The 19060-nt window shown below is 38.0% G+C and overlaps 1 protein-coding gene across 3 annotated transcripts in view; it reads right to left on the minus strand.

Moving 5' to 3' along the window:
• Window positions 1-19060, minus strand: part of NRP1 (neuropilin 1) — a 163235-nt gene that overhangs the window by 44676 nt on the left and 99499 nt on the right. For all 3 annotated transcript variants that reach the window (XM_045820081.1, XM_045820082.1, XM_045820080.1), the window contains exons 9-11: window positions 11111-11266; window positions 7850-7994; window positions 1618-1949 (exon numbers count right to left, since the gene is read on the minus strand). In XM_045820081.1, the coding sequence (XP_045676037.1) occupies window positions 1618-1949; window positions 7850-7994; window positions 11111-11266 (633 nt within the window). The remainder of the gene's footprint in view (window positions 1-1617; window positions 1950-7849; window positions 7995-11110; window positions 11267-19060) is intronic.

Consider the following 19060-nt stretch of genomic DNA (forward strand, 5'->3'; position numbering starts at 1 on the left):
AGAGAGTAGCTGCACACAGATAGTAAAATCTCTGAAAATGTTTTAGAAACCGTAAGTTAATGAGAGGTGAAATGGGAGAGAAATTCTTACACTTACACATCATCCCTCTCAGTGGCTGACTTGCAGCTGGTGGGGGACGGGGCAGTTTCTGCAGAGCCCTGTGTCTGGACAGACTGGGATCTGACTGCACTGCCCAGCTTTTATTTTTCTACCTGCAATGCATTTACTTGAGCCACTATATTAAGCCACCTTCCCACGCCCACTTAGAATGGAAGTCAGGGCATTATTCCCTCTTGTTACTAGAATCTTCTTTTCACAAAAGGAGTAGGTCCTGGGCAAGGTGAGATGGGAAGAATGGAATTAAAAAAATCCAATTGTTTTGGGTGTGAGAAGAATCATTATCTTACTACAATTCCCACACAACATATAAATTGACTGTGGTTTTTAACTTATTTTAATCTCAAACCAGTTTCTGAGCCACCCAACATACTGCCTTCCTAGTTCACGCTGTGTGCTCAGGAAAGGCAAATAAATTCAACAATCACCCTTAGCATCACCCTAAGTTATGCTAAGTAAAGCATAATCACTAAAGAACATCTATTTAGTTAAGAAGTATCATTCCATGTGTTCTGGTGAGTTCTGGAACATTTTTATATTGGAATTCCCTTCTCTTTTCACTGGATGAAGAACCAACTGCATTTTAAAAGGTTCCAGTGCATAAAAAAAATACAATAGTCAAAGGTAGAAGCAATTGTGTCCATCAGTGAATGAACAGATAAACAAAACATGGTCTTTACAGACAATGAAATATTAGCCTTAAAAAAAAGGAAATTCTGACAACATGGATAAACTTTGAAGGTATTATGATAAATGAAGTAAGCCAGTCACAAAAGGAGGAATAAAGGATTAGGCAGACGTAGGTTTACAGTTGTTCATATGGAAAATAACACAATTATTAATAAACAATAATACAAGAATAAAGTCAGTTTTGCATACTCACAACTGTAAACCTACTTTTACCCTGCCTTGTATTGTATGATTCCACCTACATGAAGTGTCTAGAGGAGTCAAATTTAAAGAGACTGAAAGTAGAATGGTGGTTTTCAGGGACTGGGGAAGATAATAAACATTACTGAATTGTACACCTAAAAAGGGTAAGATGGTAAATTTTATGTTATATGTAGTTCGCCATAATTGAAAATTAAAAAAAAAATACACTTAAAGGAGGGAGGGTGACAGAAAGGGAGGGAAAGGGGCTGACTGATACTCATAAATTATAATCTGCTGAAAGATTCTGAGTTCCTGCCCAGTAGCTGCTGTCAGCCCCAGTTCTCACCTTCATGGCTGCTCTGTCTCCTGTCTGTGTCCAGCTATTTGCCAATCCTAAGGGAAAGAAAGCTGACCAGCAACATAGTTCTTTTCCATGTTTATCTCAGATGTTACTTTCTGTACCCCAATCCTGTCTGCTCTAGAATTGGGGATCACTGATCTCAGGGCTAAAAGGAAATAAGAAGCCTCACTTCCTCAGGAAAACACTGGAGGTCTTTCAGCTAAGTCCAGGACATGAGGGAGGACTTCCTCCCGGCAATCCCTTCACTCCCTGACCCTGGATCTTACCTTAGCTTTGCGCTTGCTGTCATCCACAATCATTTTCCAGTCTGAGCCATTGTTGCTGTACCCGATCTTGAACTTCCTCATGGACACCTTGTTTTCCCGGTGCTTTCCCCCCTGAATGATGATGCCCCTCACAATCTTCTCCTCCCCCAGGTCCACTTGGAGCCACTCATTTATATACGGATGAGGAGCAGGTGGCAGTACCCAGCCAGAGCGACTGGTCACGAGGCGAATATTTTCAGGCATCCAGTTCCTGTCCCCTTGGTTTGATGCTGTAATCTGGGAGTCAGAAATAAGTCCAGATACCATGCCCAACATTCCAGAGCAAGGATAATCTAGAGGTAGAATGAAATAGATAATGCAAAATGACTTTTCTAGAAGCCTCCTTGCTTAGAAAAAACATGAATCAAAACATTTTCTGTACTCATGCCTATACATGTTTAAATATCTGAATCTTTTGACATTCAACTCTCCTTACATCATATTAGGATAAAAAAATCTTCAATAAGAACATACATTTCCCTACTTTTTGAGTTTGTCCAAGACAGCTAACAACATCATAGATCTTTTTATATCTTCTACAGCAGCCCAAGTAGCTTCTGAGTATGAGTATCAATCATTGATTCATTGATTACTGGCTCAAAAACAAAAATGTTCAACACTTCAGTTATTTTCCTTTCAAAATTTCACATCACAAACAAGGACATGCACAAGAATAAAACCCCATTTTTCTTGGAAACAAGTCAATTCTGTATACTATAGTCAAAATTTAGCCTAAAAAATGTAATCACCTTATGAGACATATATCTCATACAATTAAACTATGTCCATGTAATCAGCCGAACCTTAAGAATTAATTACTGAGATACTTTCCACATGAACTGCTATACAGTCCAGATCATGTCATTTCTTTATTCACACATTCCGTGCCTGCTCACATAGGTATTATGTACTTACTTTCTACCAAGCAGGCCTTCCACAGAATGTCCTTGAAAGGCCTTTCCTCATTTGCCTTTTAAAGATTCTAGAAGCAATTGAAATGAAAGACTTCTTCACTGGGGTTGAGAGAGTGGAGAGGCTTTCTTTTTTTCTGTTCCCTTCATCTGACCCTTCCTACAGTCTGAACCACTTAAAATCTTCATCCATTTTCAAATGCCATGGCATTTAGCCTCATCTCCCACCTGTGCGTGGCTTTCTTTTCCAAAGGTCTTCTCATATATTGATAGCCACATTCAGTTCCTTGGATGACTGCAATTTGCCTCCCCACATTTTAAGTTCTCTGAGGCCATGAACCAAGTCATATTTAAAAATGTTCTATGACTCCTTGTGTCCTGCTTTATTAATGTATTTTCTCAACAAGTCTTTGTTGAGTGAATAAACTCATTTACACATTAAAAAGCAGCTTCCCATTTCCCAAGCACCTTTCCTTGGCTGAGGTCTGAAAACTAACAATAAATTCAATGGGGATTAAGAAAAGATTTACAAAATCTATTTTACTAGGGGACTATGAAATTAAATTGTTAAAAATAGAAATCGGATTTTTGGTCAGTGTGGTCACACCTGCCTGATTCAAAACCAGCTTTTTTATAAAGAAAAATGTTTAGCTGGTAATGAGCACCAGATGTTACCATCTGAAGAAAAACACAATTAACTTGAATATTGAAAGAAGAGCAGAGCCTTTACCAGATCAATGCCCTTCCTCTAATGCAGAGCTGGTCAGGGCATAGTTTACAATCCACAAACCTAGTGAGACCCAACCTCTATCTAGCCAATGTGTCCACAGGGCACACACAGCCATTCCTTCTGTATGTCTGCCTCATCCAAAAAGAGAGATAAAGGGGAACCTTGATTTGCCTTTGACTAAAAACCATGAGATTCTTTCAGCAATGATTGGGAGAAAAAATATATTAGCAATTTAAGGTATATGTGTGATGCTAGGATTGAACTCTACTCTTCACAGTAGCAGGCTGGCTCAGATGCACTTCAGCCTGTCTACATATCAAATCCTTTGGAAATAGTGTTGCCAGAGTTAGCAAACAAGAACTCAGACAAAAACAATAAAACAGGAAACAGGATGCCAACCTAAATTAGAATTTCAGACAAACAAGGAATAATTTTTTAGTATAAATATGTCCCAAATATTTCATGGAGCATACTTATGTGAAAAAAATCATCTGTCACTTATCTGTATAAAATTTAATTGGACATTTTATATTTTACCTGGTAACCCAGTTTGCAAACCTTAAAACCCATCCTACATGGAAAGGAGAGTTAAGTTCCATGATGGTGGACTAAGGGGATTGTTTTCACTTATATTATTTTACAATAAAATCTCTGTACTTTAATGCGAAAACTGAGATATACTGATAAGTCAAATACTCAGTCAACCAAATCTGAAAGAATGAGAAGGTAATAGCTGTGTTTGATGGAAGAGCCTGAATGAGCATAATTTAATATTTCTTTGATGACTCTGAAAGTGTCTTTGGATGCTGTGGTGCCTGATATCATCACTGAGAACTTCTGATTAACATAGAAACACACTCATGTGTGCAGAATAGTGTTAATACACATCTGGTTAACAAATACAAGTTAACAGAATTTGTAGTATGCCCTCATACATTAAGCAGTAACACTCTAAGATATTTTTACCAATTTCTGTCTTTGCCAACATGATAGAGCCTACTTTGTCAATCCCCTATAAAGTAGAATGGTTTGCTACAATCTTGTTTATATCTTTACATGGTGACACATCATTACATGCTCTGGACTTTCCAGAATTACAAATTTTCTGAATACAACAATTAGGCTAAAACTTGGGGCTCTGGAGACTTTGGAAGTCAAGGTGATGTATTCATGTGGTCACTACTTTTAATTCAAAAGTTTTTTAAAAATCCATATTGAGTTAGACCTGCCTCCTCAAGAAAAGAGGGTCAAATTTTGAGATACATCACTTGTATCTGATAGCATGGATAAAACTGCAATTCATTCATTCATTAATTTAAAAGTTGGCACATGAAAAAAAAAAGTTAGCACATGGAGCATTTCCAGGCATATAGGGCACAACTGAAAACCAGTCCAGGAGGGGCATGTGTTCTCCTTTCATTAGTCTCCACTAGGAGGGGACCATGGCCTCTAAAGGAAAATTTTATGCTTCTGGTACCAAGAAGAAAACACTGATATTGTTTCACTAGAGTTTCTGTTGCTGGGGCTTATTGTAGGTTCAGTTTACTGAGTACCGTGTACTGTTTAATGTACTAGGTACCATTTAGTAAGAACTTACTCTAAACCAGGTGTGTTATATATATTCTTTCGCTGAATCCTTATTATAGCTGAATTAATGTTAATCTTACTGACCAGAAAATGAAGATAAGAGGGACTAAATATCTTGCCAATGGTCACGCATTCACTAAGTGGATAGTACAGAACCAAGCCTGGAGGGCTGTGTGCCTTCTGTCCATGTGACGATCATTATAACATGCTAGTCTCTCCAAAAACCTGCTTCAATCAATTATTTGGAGATTGTAGCTCTCTTATTAGAGAGAAAATATCTGAAATGAAGTAGGGTTCATGAATAGCGGAGTAGCCCATAAGCCTAAATGCAGTTCTGATTTGGAAACAGAGGCCACATTCAACAGTTGTGAAATAGAGTGCATGCAAAGACATTAGAGCGTGCTGCTACAGACACCTATGTTTAAATAACTAGGTCATTTTTTAAACTATATTCAGTTGATTATGCTATTATAGTTGTCCCACTTTTTTCTCCCTTTATTCCCCTCCGCCCTGCACCCTCCCTCCCACTCATCTCCCCCTCCCCCCGCACCTTAGTTCATATCCATGGGTCATACACATAAGTTCTTTGGCTTTTACATTTTTTATAAGATTCTTAACCAACCCCTGTTTATTTTCTACCTACCATGTATGCTTCTTATTCCTTGTACCTTTTTTACCCTATTCCTCCCTTCCCCCTCTCTGCTGATAACCCTCCATGTGATCTCCATTTTTGTGATTCTGTTCCTATTCTACCTGTTTGCTTGGTTCATTTTTCTTTTCTTTTTTTTTTTTAGGTTCAGTTGTTCATAGTTGTGAGTTTGATGTCATTTTACTGTTCATAGTTTTGATCTTCTTCTTTGTCTTAGATAAGTCCCTTTAACATTTCATATAATAAGGGCTGGGTGATGATGAACTCCTTCAACTTGACCTTATCTGGGAAGCACTTTATCTGCCCTTCCTTTCTAAATGAAAGCTTTGCTAGATAGAGCAATCTCGGATGTAGGTCCTTGCCTTTCATGACTTTGAATACTTCTTTCCAGCCCCTTCTTGCCTGTCAGGTCTCTTTTGAGAAATCAGCTGATAGTCTAATGGCAACTCCTTTGACTAGGTCATTTAATAATTTTTAAAGATACATTACTTGCCTTCTTTATATGTGAAGACTCATACTCTTAGAATTAACTTTCAGGAAAATCCTTGTGAAAATGAAAATAGAGCATTTGGGTTTAAATAAGTATTTTATTTAACTAAAAGGAGAGCCTGGAGATTCAGAGTTCAAACTAACACATTTGAAGTCTTCATAAAGTTTACCTTTTATTTATTTATATTTTTGGTACAGACACATGAGATTAGGTTAGAATAATAGGCCAGAAATTTCCACCTTGACTTCAAATGGCCTTGTTTCTATAAAGTTATGGGTCCTCTTACATATGCAATGCTCTGAAAATGACCTAGAACTTTCTCTAATGAAACTTCTGAGCAAAAATAAAGTCAAGGTTGTATCTTATTTTTCAGTGTCTTTTCCTCCTCCAAAACCCCTTTCACCTAATTCCTGCCTCTAAGACCTTGAACTTCTAAGTCTTAGGTCCTAAAACAATAAACATGGCTGTCTTGAGGATAGAAATAAATAAAATTTTGGTAAAAAATCAGATGTCGGTTTTTACTTTCTACAATGGATTCTACTTGTTTACAGTATAGTTTTTTTTCTTAGTTCACTCTTTCCCAAATTTCTTATAATTTCATGGAAAATTGTCCAGGTGATTTTTTTCCTTCAAAAGTTGGTATTTTTCTTATCTAAAAATAATTATAATAAAGCAGATAAAAATAAAAACAATAGAATTGGCTTTCATGAAATAAAAAATTAAATACCATAAATATGTATACTAATAGAATATTAAAAGATAGTTCACACACTTTTAAAAATTGTTCACTTTTAATTACTTTTTGGTGAATCAGTGACTGATTCTGTTTTGAACCTTTAAATTTACTCTAATGGTTATATTGTATTGCTCTTTTTAAAATGAAAAGATTACAATGTATTTATTTGAATGAAAGGGAATTCTAACATGACTGCTATTTCCTTCAGAATCCAAAGTGCATGAGTAGCAACAGCAGTACCGATTGCCACAGAAATATGAGTATAAGAGGACCATTCTTTCCCCTCCAGCTCTGTTCTGACCTGGCTGAACTTTTTTTTAGCTCCTTAGTCTTTCAGTACTGCATCTTCTTCATCTCTCAAATGGGTATAACCCACGTACTTACAGCAAATTTAAAAGAGACTTTAAAGTCTTATTAATGTCAGAAGAAACAAACTCAAAAACTGGAAACATTGACAAACTGATTTCTAATATTAGTATATTCATCCAACAAAACATAGCTAGATATTGAGACAGCAGCCAAGAGAAAGTTGTCAGGGTAGTTAGTGATTAGAAATTCTCACAAGTTAAACTTCTTAACTATAATTCATGAGGCCACCTCTAGACTTTGAAATTTAAAAGATGAAGCAGGTAGAGAACATTCCTTACAATGGTTATTTATTATAAATCTACTAAGTACCTGTCAGTGTGCTTCGCACCCTGGAGACAGGGATAAAGGGCATGACACTTGCCTTCGTGGAGCTTACGGTGTAGCGAAAAGGCACCAGTTCACAAATCCTTACCACATGCCTGCCTGTGCTAGGTGCTTTATACCCACGAGCTAATCCATTATCATCACAGCCCTGTGATGATGGCTGTGATGTAATGATGATGACTGTGTTCCAGGTGAGAAAACTAAGGCTTTGTAAGGTGACAAATTGCCCAAAGAAACAAGCTAGTAAATACAAGTAGAATTTAAACTCAGATATGCCTAATCCAAAGCATATGATATTAACTATCAAATGACAATGACCACATATATACAAAATGACTCTCCCCGTATTCAAAAGTTGATATAAATCAAAACTAGGTATCTCCAAGCTGGAGCTTACCTGTTATCTTGCAGCCATATACTTCAAACCTCAGAGATATGCCATTTTCCCAAGTCAGAGGTTTGATTCGGACAAATCGAGTTAGCAGAGGTTTGGGGAAAACTCCAAACACAACATCCGTGGGGTTGGTGTTTCCCTGAAAGACCTATATGGAAAAAGGAAGAGCCCTTTAATAATAGACTTGTTGGATTGAAAACAAATCTACAAATATGTTTTTGTAAATGCTTATACAATTATTTATAATTTCAGCATTGTCTATCCAGGTTGAGGTGGTGTTAATAAGTCATCATGTTATTTTTCCAAATGATGGCAATCAGAAAGAATCATGTCTAATATAGAATATTTTCACATTGGCTAGAGCCTCCAAAAGCACTGTTACAAGGATAACATTTGTTAAAGAATACACACTATTATCTTAAAAAGTGGGTGATAACTAAATTTATCATAAAGACTAACAAAATGCTATAGACATTTGATGGGAACTCTTATTATTTTACTTTCCCAGGAACCCCCACAAGTTCTGCTTTTTGAATTCAGTGTAGGGTCTGGCTTTTAAAAAAATTCTAGGGTGTGTTCCAAGCTTTAGAACAAGGTCAAGTAAGTGGCTTTCTCCCTTCCAACTCCATTTCTTGATGGAAGATCTTCTCCCTGACATTAATTAATCAGGTAATCTTTCTGGGTTATTGGCAAAATTACATTTTAGTGGTCCAAATCAAAGCTGAATTATAAATGATATGTACTTAGAAATCATCTTTTCCAGGGCTTCTGCTTCTAGTTTTCAAAGGAGTCATTTTATTCTAAGAAAGATGAGGCACGTCATTGCAGGTAGTGAGTGCTCATCATGAATCGTCTCCCACAAGGATTTGCCAGGGCCTGGGCCTGGGCCACAGCCACTTTCTCGAGCAGTGGAGATGGTTTGCCATTGTGAATATCCTGCTGGTAGACTTGCCTGAGATGAAACTGAAAGCCTCCATTTTCCTGGACTTTACTTTTGCCTGGATGGGGGATGATCAGTATAAAAGTAACATGTCTCAGTAACGTGGTGTGCCAGGCTAGCCTCCTCCTCCTGGGCTGTGTAACTAGAGAGATTACTGGGTTCATCAGAGGCATGGAGATTCCTTTCCACCTTCCCAGGTAAGTTTGCAGAGGAGAACCACAGTTTCTCAAGGTTTGCTCTTCCCCTGGGAGAAAGGGCTTATAAAAGTCAAGATGCTGTTTTTACTTCATTTAGCTTAAATGGCCAACACAATCAAATGGGTCACATGCTTTACTAAGTTGGCTGTTAGCCTGATCCCTCATTCAGAGATGACTTAATATCATAATTTATCTAGGCTGTGATGAACTTCAGATTTCTCTCATACCTCAACATCCCTCTCTGGGAAGCAATTTGTGTGGGAGCACTTTTGTATGACAAAGAATAATGGGTCACTGCCAGGAAGAGTAGAGTCCCAAACTGTAGTGCTTAAAGGGTTAACAAGCACACCCGAAGGAGAGCCCAAGAGCCCAGCAGTCTGTTAGGGCACAGCATGCTCCAACCTTTGGCTCACACCAGGGGGATTTTATGTTTGCTGAAAGTCAGGTAAGGACATGCCTTCCATTCACATAGAGAGGACTGCTGGGGGGAGTGGCTGGTCCCAGGCTGTTGTGGCTGAGGAAAGCAGGAAAGAGGGAAGCAGGCAGTGGCTGAAAGGCCCCACAGTACAGAGAAAGGCAGGTGGCCAACAATTACTAGACTACATGTGGATGTTTGGGTTTCACTGAATTCAATGAAAGTGCTCAGAAGAGATGCCAGGTTTTTATCTTTGCTGGATCTTTCATTATTCCTTCTGCCTCCCAATCTGAAAGCTCTGTGTGTGCCAGGGTTCTCCTGACAGTGGACAACCCCTTGCTCTGCCTTCAGAGAACCGAAGTGTGTTTCTGATACCCCTTTCGGGCCAAGTGAACAACAGACAGAGACAATGGCTGCAGAAAAGGTCTTGGAGAAGCAGCACTCATTTCTTTAAAGAAATGGCCTCAAGGTCTGGGGTCAGTTCTCCCCATTCTCTCTGGATTCTCTGGTTGTGGTGTGTCCTTGGCATTAGTGAGGTTTTTTGTTTGTTTGTTTTGGTTCATTTGTTTGAAATTAAAGCATGTCTTCAAAAAACTACTCCAAAACAAAAATAAGCCATGAAACTCAGGGTCAAATTGACTTGCTTAACCACCACAAATGTTGACTAGGACAGTTTTTCTTCCCTAGATGGAAGACTGGTTCTCTGTCCTCAAAGGCTAGATGGTGGCCTTGAACTTGCATGTCCACAGAGCTTTCCTTCCACAGAGCAGCTGCACACCTATATCTGCTTTAGTCTTGCCTCCTAACAAGAGAGAGGGCTTTGCAGTGAATCAAAGGAAAGTAATAGTTCTCTCACTTCACACCCGGGAAGCTTTTCTCAGCTCCTGAGCCAGGAGAAGTCAGGCTGTGAACACTTGAGAGAGATAAGGACATGAACCTGACCGTTTCTCAAACCCAGGACTTCAACTCACATGGATCTTCGCTAACATCCTTATCAACTCTCTACATTATCCGCCTCTGGGGTAATCTTTTAATTTTGGGGAAACAGTGAATGTGAGTTCTCAGAAATCTTTTGATTATTAAACAGAGCAAGTATAACTTCAATAACACAGCCAGGCTGAGAAAAAACACCTCACGTCCAAGTGATTTAGGGCAGAGCTCCTAGAAGCAGGGCATGGTTGTGTGCCTCCTTAGTTAAAGCAATGAAGAGGTGGTGTGGATATGGTCTAAGTGAACATGATGGACTGACTAGCTTAGTTCTATGTATTCCACAGAAGCAGCAAAACACACTAGTAAATTAGTTTGTGAGCCACAGAGGGTAGATGCAAAAAGACTTTTCTAAAACTAGTGTGTTACAGAGAAGAAGAAAGAATGAATCCATGAAAGAGAATGGAGAAGCACAGAGAGTGTGTGTGTGGGTGGGGGGTAACTCCTAAGACTCTAAGAGGACAGTGTCCTGTGTACGGTCCTTGTCCCTATGGAAGGTATGAAGCGATTCTAAAGTCTGACACTGACACTGAATTGGCTTTTGGCTTCTGGATCTGGGAATATGAGACACCTTGGTCAGATTTAAACCTCTAATTGCACTTTTCATGTTAAAATGATTGAAAAATAAACCAGAAAGGCCAGACAGAGAGCTCCCAAACAAACAAATACAATTGATCACCCATTTCAAAGTCTGAATTGGTGGAAGGGGTGGCAGCCAAACTTACAACAGGCCTATTTCCTTCTTTGATGGTGATCCAGTCTTCCCCATTGGAGCTGATGTCTATTCTGTAAGTGCTGACGTAGTATTTCTTCATGGTTTCCTTTGAAATGGCCCCCTGGGTCCCAACAGCAGTGACAAAGCGCAGAAATCCTAAGTCCACCTGCAAGACAGTACTTATGTGGTCAGCTGTCCATCCCTGCATTGCCCTTATCAGGGGTATATTTCCTGTGTGCTCCATGGCATAGTTTCCACCTACCTGGGATCAGTAGACTCCAGTTATTTCCATCTGGCATTAACCACTCATAAGTCCCCATCCCATTCCTTCTAACAAAAGGCAGATATTAGAAGACAACAGTTGCCCTAGGCTGGCAATTACCAGGAGGAGAAGATTCTCCTTGCTGTGATCAAGATTGCTTGAAACTGGGTTCAACGTCATGTCATTATATTTTTCTAAGAGATTAACAATGTACATAGCAATCCAAATAGCACATCAATATATGGCATTTTACAAATAGAAAATTGAGACAAACAAGATAAACTCAGATGTTGGATACTGGAGAGGCTGGGACTAAAACTCAAGGTCAACATGGTCCTATTCCCATCACTCTTCAACACCCCACCTCCTTCCAAATACAATGCAGACTAAAACAATACTGACTTTGAAAGCAATGTGAGTACTGTGGTTTGGGAAATGGGCCCTAGATTTGTAATCTGGAATGGAGAAGAGAGGAGGAGTGCAAAGTGAGGATTGTTGTTTCATAAATTTGAATTTCAGATAAACAACAAATATTTTTAGTATAAGTATGTCCCATACAACTTTTGGGACCTACCATAACTGGGTCATTGCTTACTTGAAATACAAATTTAACTGGGTATTCTGTATGTTACCTGGCAACCTTAAAACTAACTCATTGAAGATAAATAATCAGGTGATTTTCAGTTGTTGCAAAAACTCTGATTTCCTAATGTTTCAATTGGAAAGTTAATGGGTACTCTGCAACTGTTTTCAAATGCTTTCAGAACACTTAGTGTGTTATTTACTATCCACTGAGTCATGCCCAGTGCCATATCCGCTTTCAAGGTGAAGGGCTCTTAAAATCTTGATATCCAAGGGAGTATGGAGCAAAGCTATTTAAATAAACTCTTCCTGTCAAACTTACAAATGACTCTTCAGCCTGAAAATGATTAAATTCCCAAGAGTGCATATTTAGCTTAGACTGATTTGAAATAACTCTATAACTTTATTCCCTGGCTGTCCTATTCCTGCTTTTTAAATTTTGTTTTTAGAATAAAATTTACTTACCAAGTAGGAAAGAAGTTAACTGGTTGTTAACTAGAGAATTCTAAGCACTAGAAACAGCTGAATTAAAAGGAGCAATTGATTGAAATTTAGGTAGCCAACACAGGAAGCACGCAAAGTCTCAGATAAGAAGTCCTCCAAAGCATGTGCATGAATCACTCATAAAAAGAAATGTGTTTTTTTTTTCAATCACAGTGAAATGCATTAGCAACCCTCCCTTGTAATTGCATAAAGTTTCCTGCTGTGCTATATAAAACTCTGCAGATTCTCTTATTTACCACAATGGGATACTTGACATTTCATTTAATTTTTCTTCCTAACATTACTGCCACTGGATTTAGTATGGATGAATGACAACCTCACAAAATGATTAGAGCTGGGGATCATTGCAGTTAAAATTAGAAGGTTCCCAGAACTCTAACAAGACAGCCTCACCAGCACTGTGGGAACTCACTGGCAATGCTGGGGATGTTCTTTTAAGTCGTTTCTCCCTCGGTACCTAAGGGGAATGCCCTAACAGAGACCCTCCCATACCTGAGGTTTGGAAGGAGACACATAGCCTTGGGCCTCAGAGGCACCATGGCTCACACTGCAGGTGTTTGTGTCAGGAGAGTCAGGACTGCATGCCTGGGTGCAGACCTTTTTCACAGGTGAAGCCCTTTCTGCTAATCATGACATTAGCCTCATTTCTTTTTAGTCTCACCTGCTGCATCTATCTCCCAGACACATTAAAATATTATTCCTATCACCAGAGAAGCCTTCACTGCCTGCATGCCTGGATATGTAAAGTTCTCTGGACTTAACCATTTCCTTTTTTTTTTTTTACTACGAGTGACATTTTTTTTTTCTTTTTGGTCTGGTAAGCACAATAAGTCACTTGTCACCCTAGAATATGAAGTGCATAGCTCATGTCTCCACCACTGAGTCCATCCTGTTGTGTTTCTGCTCTACCACTATCCAGACTTTTATGGTTTCTTTTAGGGAATATATGTGTTTCTATATAAAAAAGTAATAGATGACCACTGAAAATTCATAAGATGCAGAAAAGGTTAGAGAAGAAAATAAAATCTCCATAAGACCACCATTAGGAAATAACCACTGATAGATAATAGCCTTCCAGACTTTGTTTCCTTATGTTAAATGTATGTGAGTATTACGTGTGTACTTTGTTATGAAAATGTGATCATTTTACCTCTGGGTTTGATAAGCTGCTTACTTTTATGGATATATTTCCAAGCCACAATATCTTCTTACATTACTACTTTCGATGGCTTTATGGTTTGCCATGGTACGGTTGTAGCATGATCCATTTAATCAGGGTGCTACCCATGAACAGCATTACTCCACTCAACCGACACTCATTCAGTGGACACTTAATCCTGCTCATCTGCTAAACTCTGTATTAAGTGTTGGGGATAGCAAAAGCAGTAAGAGTGTGGGGAGCACAAACACATGATTGCAGAATAGGGCAATTTGCTGCAGCATAGAAGGAATAAGCCCTTTTCTAGAGATTGAAGCTGGGGGACTAGAGATATTTCACAGCTGACTTCAGTGTCTATTATACAATGGATACATAGTAGGAGCTTGCAAGTGAGCACAGAGGGAAAAAAATGTTCCAGGGAGATGGAAGAGCAGGAGGTGCAGGGCAAGGAGAAGGAAATAAATGAATTAATTGGCAAACACTAAACAACCTACCACATTTCTCTCACCTCTATAGACATTCATCAAGAAATGTATTGCTGTCTAAAGATTATTGCACTCTAGTCATTTTAAAGCCAAAATAATTAGTCATGAAAACCATTCAAGATAAGCCATGACCATCCTCTTGGTGGTTTAGGTTTTTGAATTATGATGAGCTCTTAACAATCTCATATTTTAATAGACAAGATTGATGACTCAAGACAGGCAGCTGGAAAGACAAAGATACAATGGAGAGCAGTTTTAGACAACACCTCCCTCTGTGTTTGAGGGTTCATTGTCCTAACAATACTTCCTTTCTTTCCATAAAATTTCAGACACACAAAACCCATAATTAAATAAGCTTCTTTCCTTAAATCCAATCAGTTATGGTCCAATCAGTATTTTCTTATTTTGAAAGAATATCATTGTTTCACAGCTGCTTTATTTTTAATTAGGAGATGGATGTGATTTCATATCTTAGTTTTCTGTACTTCTGTTCACTATTAAGAGTAATGGTAAGGGCCCTGGCTGGTGTGGCTCAGTGAATTGAGCGCTGGCCTGGGAATCAAAGGGTCGTGGGTTTAATTTCCAGTCAAGGCCCATGCCTGGGTTGTGGACCAGGTCCCCAGTAGGGGGTGCGTGACAGGCAACCACACACTGATGTTTCTCTCCCCTCCTTTCCTTCCTCTCTCTCTAAAAATAAATAAGTAAAAATCTTTAAAAAATTAAAAAATGAGTAATGGTAAGGGAATGCGATGATGGGAGTGAGTATACACAGATCTGTACATCAAATGCATTCATTAAAATTGTTGAATGTTTCACTCCCTGTGTGTGACAAACATCTGGTACTTATCTGATGGTATGTTAATTATTTTGCAGAAGTTAATCAAACTCCCCTTGAGTTTTAGTGGCCACTCTTTGAGTTAGATTATGTAGCACCAATAAAAGAAATGACCTAATATGACATCCTGTTTCCAATATAAAATTTCAATACTGCTGGTAGAATGTCTACCCACATCTTACTTTCACTAAAAAGAAGATATCTCCACACACAAAAAGAAGATATCGCTAGACATCAGATACAGAAGAGAAAAGCCCACATTTTATTTTGGGAGGGAAGTGCACTAATAGAAGAAAATAGCTGTCCTCACCTAATTCTAGGGAGCAGAAGAGAGTGTCCCAGCAGCTTCTTTGGGTGAGGACACCCACGATGGGGGTTATAACCATGCTCTTGACTTACTCATTGTTGTGAGTTGTCTACAGGTAGAATTCTCATGTGCTTATAAGGCCATGACATTGCCTCAGTAAAGACAGGAAATACATTTCCCAGATAAAGAGAAGCCAGGAGAGGCACAGGTTTTACTGGGAACCACTTGAGGAAAAAGCCTTCTCTTCAGCATTGTGTAGCAAATCACGTAGCAAACCTTTGCAAACTGTTGTTTAGGCACTAGCATGCAGCCTCTGAGCCAAGATATGAATATTGTTGCTTCTTATCATAATACATAAACACCTATTGGTAATGTCATACTGTAGAAAGCCTCATTTATAAAATTAATATCTGTGTTGCTCAGTAAAATACTGCCCATTGAGCTAGACTGGCAAGGGAGTGGTTACCAGCTTTTAACATTCTCGAGGCAGGTTAATGCAAAAGCCTGAAAAAATAAAGGACAAAGATCTGAGATCTGATTAAAAACAGGAAAAATATTTCTTGGTAGGGGGAGTGTGTCAGATTTTTTCAGAGTGTCTCTGATAACTCGAAGAGCTGTTAAATTCATCACTAGACTCTACAAGCTAAAGAAAATATTTTTTGAGCAATTGTCCCATTTCCTTAGATAACACATGTTTTCTGACCAGCATGAGCATTTTAACCAATGCTGTCCTGGTATCAGTGGGATGAATTCACAGCACCTGATCATTATGTTGTTTAACTTAGATCTCGAACTCTGTTTTTCAACTTTATTTTTCAATTACAGCTTATAGTCAATATTATTTTGTATTAGCCTTAGTCTTAAACTATTTATAGTTACCAATCAAAATATAACCATTTTATATTCAGTGACATATTATCTTTTCTTGTATTTTTCACTATTACTGTACTACATAGGAAAAATACTGATAGCTAAAGGTAACTATTCTTATTAATAGGAAATTCATAGAGCAACACCTCTGTGTCAGGCATTTTATTAAGGGCTAAATTTACATACACTATTTCTTTCAATTCTCATAACAATCATACAAGGAAAGTTTTATGGACAAACAACTGAGTAAAAAAAGTGATGTGTGCACCTCACTCAGAGACACATAACTCACCAGGACTTCCCCCAGACAAAATTTGTAGCCCATGCATGAGTATTTACAACTCTTGCTGTTCCCCAATTCATATTGTAAATGCAGAAATTATAAAAAGATAATTTAGAATTTTTTAATAATCAATAATTAAATCTTAGTTATTCTTTTTGGAAATTAAATATTTTTATAAAATTATAAAGAATAAGAAATCATTTATGATTACTTCCAGTATTAGTTTAAAATGTACACTAGCTATCACAAAGCAAAACTTTGCAAATGATTCAGTTATGCTGCAGAAAAACAAGATAGAAGTAATGAAACATTTTTAGCAAAAGATAGTGAGGAGACATTTACAATGTTGATAAATAATTAAAATACTCAAGTACAAGAAAAGTGCAATTCAAGAAGAATCTCACCAATTTCCTTTTCTAGTTTTAATTGCATGACTTAATCTTTCTTTCCATAATTAAATTACAGGGAAGCATTTTCCTGGGGGGAAACAAAATCCTGATTGCAACAAACCCTATCCTGATAGTAAAGCAGTCCTGAGTGAATGAACAGATGAATTTTCCTGTCAGAATGCAGGAGCCCACCAGCTAGAATAACAGTAGATAAGGCTGGAACAGATGCAGTGGAAAGAAAGGCCTACTTCCCCGACTGCCACAATGCTGACAGCAGAAGAATGACAAGGAGAGGGACAAGAAAAATGAAGTCTTCAAACAAGAGCTGACCTTCATCTTTTTGGCTAATAAAAGAAGACAGTGGTTGCATGGGCTTAGCTGTGTCTGGGTGCATGGCACATTATCTCACTCTCATGTTAACTCTTTTTGCATAAATTAGAAGCAACTAATTAAAAAAGAAATATTTAATTCTGATATGTTCTTTGAACTGGAGTTCCATCTGGTTCTGTTCGAACAGTAAAATCTGCTGTAGTTGTTAAAATTGGCAAGCAGCATTGGCAGAAAGGAACAAAAGGGACTCCATATAGCAAGTTAATACTACAAGCATTTCAACTAGAGATACTTCCAGAATCCACACTATTCAAATCGCTCCAATATGGAAACCACACAGATCAAATGTGAAGGAGAGTGCTGCTCTGGATGGAGATGCCACCTCTGGTCTCCCATGTCCTCTGTGTGATGGACACAGCACTAGGCTTGCGAGCAGTACAAGGGGCTGTGGCACCCCTGAAAATGCTCAGCTCAATTTATGAAACATATTTAAGACACATATTCGCAGAGTGTCTTCACATATTCTGTGCAAAACTCAAGGATTTTTTCCTTCCATATTTTCTAGATCGGATACAATTATGTTTAGAAAAATTAGATAAATATTCCATTTCAATTCCTCTCTTATAAGAAACTTGTAAAATCTGGACATTAAGACACACTATATTCTGATGACAAAGGAGGAGAAAATGAAATAGTATTGGGATTCCTGCAGATTCTGGGATACTGGTAATCAGCATCTAAGGTGATTTAAAAGTACCATGCAGAATTAAGGGGGAAAACTGATTAAATGTCTGTGCTTTACAGGAGATTGTTTTACATTTTTAAGATATACACCAAAGTGTGAACTCATTTCTTCTTTAAAATGAAGTCTTTTGCTTCAATACCGTATTAACATTCAGGTGGACACCTCAAAACCCTTTAATTGCTCTGTCAAAAAGATGACATTTACATGGCCCCCTCTTCCAACTAAAATATATAGGAACTATTTCTGGGCAGTAAAGGACTTAATACTTTTAATTAACATTTTTTAAATTCTTATTTGTAAGTTGCATTAAATTTAAAACCTGAGCCTAATCCTTTGATCTGGAAGGGGAGCAAGTACTCAGAACAGACTGAGTAATCCCTAGAAACTCGGTTAACAATTTAACTTAAAATTAATTGGAACTTCTTAAGAAAGAAAAATAAGTACACTACAGCTTTAAAAACATTGTAACAGCTTCAAATATTATCAATCTTGTCAAATGTCTCCTAGGAGAGTCTTAGTATATGCTCTTGTGAGATGGGTTTTATCAGCAAAGACTTAGTGAGCTTCTTCTGAGTGGACAGCACAGGCTGGCACAGGCTGTCCTGACACAACTCTTGGTTCCATCTGCTACTTGTTCATATGCAATACCCATGAAAGCTAGAAAAGTTCTCCTATTAGAGGACCTCAAGGCTAGGGCTTGTGTGTGATATGCAGGCATGTGTAAGCTGGCTGGTCCAGTGACAGTGTCCCAGCTGACTGCAGGGATATGATTCCAGATATCACATGAAAACAAGCAGGGTGTGTGTACACATCTCTGGCTCCTGACTTCTGTCTTTGCCAAAACAAAGAGGGTCTAGTAATGGGAGAATGGATAAAAAATGATCTGGATTAAAATAATTTTAAGACTCAATAGCAAAATGTGTTATCTGCACATAATTTCAGTAGAACTGTGTTATGTAAATAAAGGATTTATTATTGTTGTTGTTTTAAAAAACATTTTGGGGCAAATAGTAAACTAATAGAGTGAGTTAGGGTGCATGATCACACAGATGTGTCTTAAAGCCCAAATGTTGTTTTTCACACATTGTAGATGTGTGAAATTAAACTGGAGGACAATAAGTGTCCAGATAAAAACATTTAATCCATTAAATTCAACACACATTTATTGTATGCCAGGTTCTGGAAGCAAGTAAGACTATGAGGAAATAA

This window comes from Phyllostomus hastatus, unplaced genomic scaffold, assembly GCF_019186645.2.
Source record: "Phyllostomus hastatus isolate PE091 unplaced genomic scaffold, TTU_PhHast_1.1 phas_scaffold_39, whole genome shotgun sequence".
NCBI classification, from domain to species: Eukaryota; Metazoa; Chordata; class Mammalia; order Chiroptera; family Phyllostomidae; genus Phyllostomus; species Phyllostomus hastatus.